The 10,000-nt window shown below is 40.0% G+C and overlaps 3 protein-coding genes across 5 annotated transcripts in view; 1 reads left to right on the forward strand and 2 right to left on the reverse strand.

Annotated features, from left to right (window-relative positions):
• Window positions 1–208, reverse strand: part of LOC138051857 (piRNA biogenesis protein EXD1-like) — a 4,007-nt gene extending 3,799 nt beyond the window's left edge. Inside the window, exon 1 of the mRNA XM_068898150.1 lies at window positions 1–208. This exon is cut by the window's left edge and continues 3,799 nt beyond it. The gene's annotated coding sequence lies outside the window, so the exon portion shown is untranslated.
• Window positions 1–10,000, reverse strand: part of LOC138051855 (cholesterol 24-hydroxylase-like) — a 45,325-nt gene that overhangs the window by 34,250 nt on the left and 1,075 nt on the right. The window contains exons 2-4 of one of the 3 annotated variants that reach the window (XM_068898146.1): window positions 9,275–9,352; window positions 8,049–8,130; window positions 3,390–3,463 (exon numbers count right to left, since the gene is read on the reverse strand). In XM_068898146.1, coding sequence (XP_068754247.1) covers window positions 3,390–3,463; window positions 8,049–8,130; window positions 9,275–9,352 — 234 coding nt within the window. Of the gene's footprint in view, window positions 1–3,389; window positions 3,464–8,048; window positions 8,158–9,274; window positions 9,353–10,000 lie in introns of those variants that run through there. The other 2 variants (XM_068898147.1, XM_068898148.1) reach the window with 2 other exon arrangements.
• LOC138051856 (piRNA biogenesis protein EXD1-like) lies at window positions 621–3,493 on the forward strand. Its single transcript, XM_068898149.1, has one exon. The coding sequence runs from the start codon at window positions 759–761 to the stop codon at window positions 1,752–1,754; it is 996 nt and encodes a 331-aa protein (XP_068754250.1). The 5' UTR covers window positions 621–758; the 3' UTR covers window positions 1,755–3,493.

The raw sequence follows: 10,000 nt of genomic DNA on the forward strand, positions 1-10,000 counted from the left end.
CGCAGTCAACTGCTACGACAGTGTCGCTCCAGTTTACTTTTGACCTCAGTGACAGTTTCCTTCAGATCACCTTTATCATCAACTAGCCTGTTGTCGTGAGGGGTTTGAGCTGCTATTTACTTAGTAAGCATACAACTTGCCTTCTAGACAAAAGTAGATCCCGATCCTGGTTAAAGATTTCTGAGAAAAACGGTACCCCAAGTTGAGAGTTCTTCGAAAAAAAAGTTGGTCCTTTCTTGTTTAGGATTTCAGAGAAAAATGAATGCGCAAGCTCAGAGTTCTAAGAATTTTAGATCCTATTTCCGGTTTGACTGTTTCCTCTGTTTGCCGCTCTCCCTTGACAACAGCGCATGCCTACTTTTCTTCCTTTATCGAAACCTTTTTCTCTTCTCAATCCCCGTGTCACTTTTTGGTGGCGTTTCGATCTTCGCTTTTCATTTGACAGTTGATAAATGGAAACTGAAGGCGGAGACGGGACATAAAAGTTGCTCATCGCATTGACGATTATTAACAGCACTTGCCGTTACAATAAAGAAAGGCTCTGTTCACGCTGAGAGAGGTAGGAATATCTCAAAAAGATTTCATGGGGGAGGAGAGCAAAAGAAGCACAAGGGAGTGGGGTGGGGTGTGGTTGTTTCTCAGAAAAGGAAGGAATATTCTGCGAACCAGACGATTAATGAATGCCGTTTACAGACATTTGTTAAAAGAAGGACGAAAATATTCCCATTGCTTCCCAAATAAACCAAGATTAATATCAAATGGCTCACAAAAACGCTTATGATTACAGACTGGTAGATGATGAAGCTGGTCTCGAAGACGCCATCCCTGAACTCAAACGAAACACAGGTCCTTTAGCTGTCGATTGCGAAGGCCTTTCGTTGAGCAGAAAGGGAGCGCTGACCATTATCACAGTCGCGACAGAGGAGAAGACCTACATCTTTGATGTGTTGAAATTGGGAAAAGCTGTTTTCAGTGCAGGCCTTAGCGAACTCTTGGAAGACAGATTCCGCGAGAAACTGATGTTTGATTGCCGAGAAGATTCAGATGCCCTTTGGCATCAATTCGGTGTGAAACTCACGGGAGTCCTGGATCTTCAGTTGCTTGAAATCCTCCATCGCCGTAGAAGCCCCGCAGCAAGGAGCCAGAGCTCGATCAAGCACAATCCCCGAGGTCAACGAACAGATAAAGTTGAAAGCATTTATGGTTTTCGTCGTTGCCTTGAGCTGTACGTACAAGATAAAGAAATGATCAAAATTAAAGAGACGGGATCGCAAGCATTTAAACGTGGGGACAAAGAAGCGTGGAAGAAACGACCCTTGACTACGGAGCTTCTACATTACTGTGTTGTGGATACAATGGGTATGTTCAAATTGTACGACAAATTGAAGGATGCGGAAGAAAGGGACAAGGCTCGTCTTCAAGTTGCTTCTGAAAGGTATGTAGATCTGTATCGTGGAAAAACCCAAAGGTATTTCGACCAATACGAAATGAACGCCTTGCTTCCACTTTATATCATCCCTGATGATGGTGCTTCAGAGTACATGGTCGCTGATACTCCATGTGCGAAATGCCATCGCCAATTTCCCAGAGAAGAGTTCAGTAAGACACAACAACGCAAAGGAGAGAAAAAATGCAGAGTTTGTAAAGAGCTAAAGCGCCGAGCGGATGCGAAGCAAATCAGGGAAGCTCAATGGGAGCGTTCACAAACGTTCGACTACTTCAGCGGCGAAGATTTTGACGACTCCTTCTTCTAAAACTGAACTGATAACGTCGAAATATCTGCCTCCTGAAGGTCGTGTTGTCATTTGGATTTAAAACTATAATTTCTGACGGACCACATTTGAACCACTATGACAGCCGCCGGACCAAAAGGGATAGAGTAGGTATCTTATTATAATTACAGTCTTTAAAAACTCGAGAAAACCATAGTCAAAAAATTCAAATTAACACGCATCTTACTAGCCAAGAATTAAATTTTACTGAGTCAGGTCAATGTCAGGTCAGAAAACGACGAAACCTTTGAGTTTGTAATACATCTTTCGACAGAAACTTCTGCTATCCTCGGTTAGTCTGAACTATAACTTTGTAACTCAAAGGTTTCGTCGTTTTCTTAAAATTCTTTACTTGTCTGCTACTATCAAGGCCCAATGTTAAAAGTCTTTTAAGAAGGGGAAACGAAGCAGAAAAGTCAATTAAGTCAAACACTTAACTCGGTTATATTTATTTAGATTTTAATTATATAGCTGCATCAAAATCCAATATTGCCAACAGATTACCCTGGGTACCAGGGGCTTTTTTTTTTCTTTGGCGAGATCTCTATGAGCGGCAAAGCCGCGATACACTGCTCCCCGCGAAAGAAAAATAAAACCCATTGGCAACCAGGGTACCAACAGATCTATTTTTATAAATTTTCGCCAACTGTCCGAATTTAAAATAAATTGGATAGTTTTTGCTGGAACGTCAACTCAGCTTTGAACAAACCGTCCAATTTGAGAAAAATCTGGATTATTTCCATCAACCAATCAAACGTCAAGATAAATAAAAGAAGCGAGTATTGGCCAATCAGGTTGCAGCTATTATCACTGCTATTAAACCGCTGCTTTCTCCAATTTGAAGGTTCATACATGATGCTGCATGTATATTATTGATTTGAGTGTCAAATATTTGCCATGTTCATCTGTTTTTGGATGCTATATAATTAATAGGTAACACGACTACATGCTTGCCCAATTTGGAAATACCTGGATTCAAAAAATTCCTCGAGGCCGCAGGCCGAGTCCAATTTGGCAGTCGTCAGAATTTTTCTCATCTAATTATTCTTGTAAAATTTCGGCCAAAAGTCCGAGTTCATTGTGTACAGCTGCCGTTCTCATGTTCCCTTGCAGAACTTTAAGCTTACAGCACGTACAAGTTACCAACAGTTCAATTACAACCAATGCATCTACAATAATTGTGTGACATATCCTTTTTTCAGAATTGTATAGAGATAGTGACCGTTACGTCACCTATTGTCATTAATGTGCCAACCAGAGAGCTGTTGGCTGTCGAAACAGAGGAATCTTTTGTTCTGTGGTTGGCAAAATTTAAATCACAAAAGAATTGTTCATAAACGGTGAAGTCTGCAAAACATGTACCTTCGTTTGTAGATGTCCGTATCAAAAATAAGCGTCCCTTTATAATGGCGACCAAAAATTAATTTCAACGGCTCGACCTTTGCGATGGATTAAATACAACGAAAACGTTGGCCATTCATTTTCTGGACTTTGTGCAATTTTTTATACAACTCGCACGTAAGCGAAATTTAATTAGCGAATACACTTTTATTAAGAATGCTGATGAAACTTTAGTACTGATTTTACCATATTTTAGACCATTTATACCAAACTTACCTTTGGCCGTACAAGCAAGTAATGTTTTTGTACGAATTTGGCTCTTTGGGAAGATTTTTCACAACGAGAATTTCCTTGAAAATAAATAATAAGAAATCCTTAAAGTTTATGTCCAATATTAGGTCCATCTTTGACAAGTGTAACAACTAGACCTTACAGGCCATTACAGAAAACATTCTAATACGTTTTTTTTCTCCCCTCAAATTTTGCACAAGCATTTTGTTTTCGGAAAACAAAATGTACAAGCCTTAGCTCCTTTTTTTAGTCTACCGGAAGTCGCACATGTCTCTGTTGTTATTGGTGTCTCTCGAGGTTGGTTGAAAACGTCCCATTTGGACTTGCCTTCACGTATTCACTATAAAACTCATCAATAATTCATAAGAGGGACAGCCAGAGGAATCCCAGTATTCAGTTGTTAGAGCGAGTTTCAATCGAGTGTCGTAAAACCCAAACCAAAGTAATTACTTTGGCCAATCAAAAAGGACGGAGACAATCCAGTAAACCAATCAAAACTCGAAGTAATTACACGTCACCGACACAAAGCGCGGGAAAATGTGCACGCGCGAGCCACGATCGGTTTTGGTTCACTTCTGATTGGTTGAAAGAGAAGCGCAAGAACTTTGAACCAATCACTGAGTGAAGTGATGCAAAACCAAAGCAATTCTCGAGTTACTTTCGACACTCAATTGAAAACCGCTCTATCAGGAGTCCATAACCAGGAATCTACAACTCGAATACTTGGTCCATGTAGCGGCATTTTCACAGATCACGCTATTCTTTGACGAGTTCCAAAATACGATTTGGCTTGCACGAGTGACAATTCTCAATCCCTTGGACAGTACAATTTCTCATGCAAGAGTTGTTATTAGCTGGAAACGTCTGGTTTCGCCGGAAAGTCAATCTAAAAGCAACTCGGTCTGTAAAAACGCCGTTCAACAAAAACAATGAAGTTGAACGCTCCTGGGGCCCGTTTTTCGAAAGTCCCGAAACTTTATGAGCCATTTTCGGGTGTCACAATTCCCTATTGCATTTCAAGAGCGAAGATAATTTTAATAAGTCGTCAAACTTCACTATAATTTTTTTTTTTTTTGTTACTTTTAAAACGTTTTAAAAGATCGGCTTTCCAAAACAAGCGGTTGGCAGTTTCACAAATGGCTTTCGAGCCCGAAAAGTTACCGAGAAACGGGCCCCTCGGGCTCGTTTCCCGAAAGTCCCGAAACTTTTCGGGGCATTTTCGGGTGTCACAATTCCTTCTGTATCTTAAGAACGGAGAGGATTTAAGTCGTCAAACTTCACAGACAAATTTCTTTTAGTTAGCTTGAAAACATGTTAAATGGTCGCCTTTCCAAAACAAGCGGTTGGCAGTTTCACAAATGGCTTTTCGGGCCCGAAAAGTTTTCGGGATTCTCGAGAAACGGGCCCCTGGCCCGAGTTGCTCGAAGCATCGTTAGTGCTAACCAGCGTTAAATACCATGGTAACCTACAGCTTTTGATACCTAATCAGACCTAATCAGGCTTCGAGCAACCGGCCCCTAGTTACTATATATTAATCTCGTGAAGCTAATTGCTGCCGCAGTGAGTGAGACTGAAGCGAACGATCAAGGCATCTCTCTAATAGGGTGAAGAATACATTTTTCTTCGAAACGCAAGGGGTTGTTCATAGTTCATATCTTTATTTACCTTCGGTTTTTTTAGAGTAGCTTGGTGTAGCTAACATCTTCGAGCACTTACCCTCTCAACCATGATATACCACAGAAGACAGACCACAATACCGGTTACTATATGCCCTACTCTTTGCAAATAGTGTGTGGGTTCTTTAATCGTCCTTATCCGAGTAGACTTGAAAGTCTTACCATTTGCAGATTACATTACAAAGGCAGCACTTTCTCCTCGGTTATTTAAAGACCCTGAGTGTTGGTCCGACCTCCCGCATGGCAGCCCAGTGCTAAACCTACTGAGTCACCGGTGCGCAGATTGTGGTCAAAGGCGCAATGAATTGTGGTTATGCGCGAATAGAGGAATTAAGATACGCGCTATGATGTCGTTACACAGACTCCGTTTTTCATTTCGCTTTTCGTATCGTTTACACTGACACGCAACAAGAAAATAAATTCGAAAAGGCCAAGAACTTGGAATGTTCTGGGAAACAAATCTTTTAACAACCTCTCCAATTCTCAGGACTATGCGGTAAATCACTTCTGAGTTATTTGTCGAAGCGTTGCACGCAATTTTAAAGAGTTTTGTATGGAGACGCCATGTGGTTCTTCTACCAATACGGCGCCCGGTAATCAACGAAAACATCTGGAGTTCACTTTGCGATGAAAGCACTCACTTCTCGCTCATGAGATAAAATGCATGTGTATGAGCACAAATAGCTTTGTATCGTGGTGTCACGCAAGGTGACAATTCGGAAATTTCAAATGCTGTATTTTCGAAAAGAAAGACGTCACAGAACTAGAAAGTTAAAAAAAAAAGGTTTATTTCTAGGACATCTTCTACATCCTTTCGATAAAAAAAATCATAAAACCTTGCGACTTTGAGTTTAGAAATTGATGACGTCACTGTTAAAACCATCTATTGTACCGAACAGTCGTTAAATTCAAACATCTCCCTTTCCCTCGGAAGCATTTCTACCAGTTAAGTAAACCAAACTTACAAACTTACAAACTACAATTCAGGCGCACAATACCTAAGTATATTACAATAAGTAACCTATACTACTACGAACTGTTCTCTTTAAAATGGTATCTTTTTCGGGGAAAATAAGAGGTGTAGTAAATTTTTTTTAAAGACCTATTGCACATAATTTGGTCCACCGTTTGGTTCAAGGGTGCATTTCAAGGGTCCACTGGGGGGAAGGACCACCTGATGAGGCCATTGAAATAGTTTTCACCCCAACTATTCCTTGGTTTACGTTATTAGTTTATAAGAGGCTTTGCCTTTACATTAAGAAAGTAGGCTGCATTAACTGGACATTTAAAAAAAGAACACGAGAGTCAGCAGGAGTATTGGCTTTTGCTGGTCACACTAGGGGGCATGTTGCAAAGACATGAAGCCAACACATGTTGCACGGATAGTTTTCATCGTGTGACATGCCCTTCTTTTGCGGGGACAAATTTTTGTCCCCGCAACATGCTGCAAGAAATTCAGCTGGTTTGAATTCGTGGGTTATGAAGCGGGGACAAAATGACCCCAATTTTCAATGTCGCGTCATGCGCACTGCTCTGCAAACTGTTCTTGCTACAAATAGAAATGAGCCAATGAAAAAGCGCTATTAGCGAACCGTTCACCTGGAGGAATTAACAATCCTGTACAGTGACAAGACGTAAAATACACGCGTCCTCCCTAGCTATAGAAGGAACGATTATGTTAACCAATTCAGTAATCTTAAAAGATCCTTTTTCCGAACTTCAGCGTCCGCCATCCTTTTTTTTTTTTTGTACCAAATCGAGTTCCCCGGCTCCCTCAGTGACTTCTGTAATCCGCTTCGTGAGCACGACTGTAGTTTGCGTACTGTCCCTGCAACAGGCGCCTGTCGATACACACGAAGGGGCGTATCTCCGCTTCATGTCCCCTGGTGTGTGCCGACCTTTTAAAGCCTTCACTACTCCCATACCAACTGTGACTTGAAATTGCAACTTTTTGAGTAACATAGACCAATTCGGCTAACTCATTGTTGTACCCAACATTTGCATGATAATGTAGCATTCACATTTAAATGATATGGTAATACTTGGAACAAAACGTTTTATTCCCAAAAGATTTGAATTGGGTACAACACTGAGTTAGCCGAATTGGTCTATTGACACTAAGAACTAAAACGTTTGGCACATGTAAATTTCAATAGCCCTTTCAGTGAACTTTTCTGGCCCGGGTTGTTCGAAGCATGGTTAGCGCTAACCGGCGTTAAATACCATGGAAACCTATAGGTTTTGATACCTCTTAACCAACGGTTAGCACTTACCAGGCTTCGAGCAACCAGTCCCTGGTGTTCTGGGTGTCATCCTGGTTTCAATGATGTTGGACATGAGAGAGGATGTGAGAGGGAAAAGTCGGCAATACTCGCGGCTTTGGAGAAATTCGTTTGGGAGTACATGGATTTCTAGCTATGCGCGGTGGCCTCATGGTTAGTGTGCTCGACTCCAGATCGAGTGGTCCGGGTCCTGACCTGGGACATTGTGTTGTGTCCTTGGGCAAGACACTTTACTCTAACGGTGCCTCTCTCCACCCAGGTGTATAAATGGGTACCGGCGAAATGCTGGGGTAACCCTGCGATGGACTGGCATCCCATCCAGGGGGAAGTAAAAATACTCCTAGTTGCTTCATGCCACAGAAACCGGGATCACCCCTAGCTCTGATGGGCCACTTGGCTCGTAAACAGACTTTTTAATTTAGATCAAAGAATTATGCTTAGTTTTTTAAACAAGGAAATAAATTTCCATTAGAGGTTACTCCCAAATATATGGTACTTTTTACCTCTTCAGTAAAAACATTATTTGAAGAAGCAAAAATGCAAATTTCTGTGAAAAAGGCAATCTCTCGGACTATTGTCCATGTTGTCCCACAGTGCATTATGATTCAAAAAGGATGCTAGAATCCCAAAAAAGTTCATTAATGGGTGCTTCCTAAAATGTTAAAGATTATTATAGAGTTTTCTACCTTAATAGCATCTGAATCAGCAACCAGGAGAACTGGATTGTGCCAGAACCACACAACAAGGATCTTACCATATTGTGTACACCTGCCAAAAGATATGTTCCATTCAATTCTAAAACAATGGAATGCTAAATGAATTTATATACAATGCACTGCACATACATGTATCACATTCAGTCATATTAATTTCATCACATTTTGGTTATTATGTCAAAATCTCAAAAAATATTAAATTGCAGAAATAAAATAATACTAACTAAATTTGACAACGAAATTTCATGCACAGTTTGGAGACAGTAAATTGAAGGCAAGTGTATGAAAAGTGGATGTATTGACCGAATGCATAAATGGCGGCCAAAAATGTAGTCTTTTGTTTGAATGTGTGCTAATGAGACTCACTAGCCTCGCTCTCAAGCAACCTTTGTTTTGTATTTTGTCCATGCAAACGAGGCTAGTGAGGCTAATTAGCACATAAACAAAACAATATTTTTTGGGCCGCCATTTATGCATTCGGTCTATGAAGGAAACGTTTTCTTGGCCTCTTTTCAGTCTTATTAGTCACCTTAATTTTTGTATCACAGCAACTTGTAAACAAATCATTTGAAGAGTTATATGCCACTTTCCATTTAATATATCAAGTCACCAAAAAGGAAAGAAAACACGACCCTTTCAACAGTTATCCATACAGCAATTCAAAGAACATCAAAGTCAGATGTAAACAGAAAACGAGACCCACACATTGTGCAATGAATTTCAAAATGAGGGTTTCTAATCCATTTTTGGTATGTATCATCCTACAGTAGTGCAGATGAAAAAACTATTTAAGCTTATGAAGCAAATTTTCACACACATAGTAGAAAGACCTTAAAAAGTTCAAACTTGGATTGATGTATTTTCTAATAAATGTATGAAATAAACCCTGAAGCAATGAAGGAAACTGAAAGTCAATGAGAAGTCAGTTACTGTCCTTGAGATAAAAACAAGAATGCATACGGTACAAATTGATGTATCTAACAATATTTTAATAATGGCTTTCAGAATAGAAAGCCAAAGTTTCAGAATGCAAGCCCTGAAAACACCAACAGCTGGTGAATGATTACACATTCTTTTTATGAAACTGACGGTGAACAACCAATGTACTTGAAAAGGATTTGATATATAAAAACAAAAGAAATATTCTGTGCTAAGCATTTTTGAGCTAATATGTTCTTTGCACATGGTCTACTCACCATTCCAGGAAAATTTGACCTACAGGTAGATCCTGCTCCCTTACCCGAAGAAACTCATCTGCATGACCTTTGAAGAAACTTAAAACAAGAAACTTGACTATTGCAGCAAGTCCTCCAACAAATTAAATAAAAGTTATCAAAAAAAAAACCTTTAACAGAACCCCCTTTCCCATTGATATCAACGGAAAATGGTGAAACAAAAGAGAGAAGAGGCAGGTACAAAAGTCAGATCAGATCAACTCAGATCGCTCACCTTGAGTCGACGTAAAAATATGATCATAAGGCCTTGAGAAATCCCCCTAATCCTAACTGTTAATTAAAGCTAACCTTGGTGAAATTGGGGCAAACATCAACTAGTTTTGGCTTACAAATCTGTTTTTCGCTTGATCCAAGGTGAGCGATCCAAGTTGATCCATGCAATTATGTAGACAACTTCAAATATACATGCATTTATTTCATTCATCAAGTCCTTTTGGCATAAGAACACATGAGCCGAACAAACTTATCTGCTCTCCACTGAGTGGCTTAATATAGCTCAGTTGGTAGAGCATTGCACCAGCATCGCAGAGGTCATAAGTTTTGGGTAGAGGGTAGATTCCAGACTTCTAATTGGCCACTATCAAAAAAACCATAATACTCTTTGTTTGTCCTCCAGAATTTTGCATAAGCATTGTTTCCAGTTTCTCTTGGGAATTATGCACCAATCAAATCAAGATTTCACTGTCC

Source organism: Montipora capricornis, chromosome 6 (genome assembly GCF_036669925.1).
Source record: "Montipora capricornis isolate CH-2021 chromosome 6, ASM3666992v2, whole genome shotgun sequence".
Taxonomy (NCBI): domain Eukaryota; kingdom Metazoa; phylum Cnidaria; class Anthozoa; order Scleractinia; family Acroporidae; genus Montipora; species Montipora capricornis.

Coding starts and splice junctions, on each gene's coding strand:
- LOC138051856 (XM_068898149.1), top strand. CDS start 759: ATGGCTCACAAAAACGCTTATGATTACAGACTGGTAGATGATGAAGCT.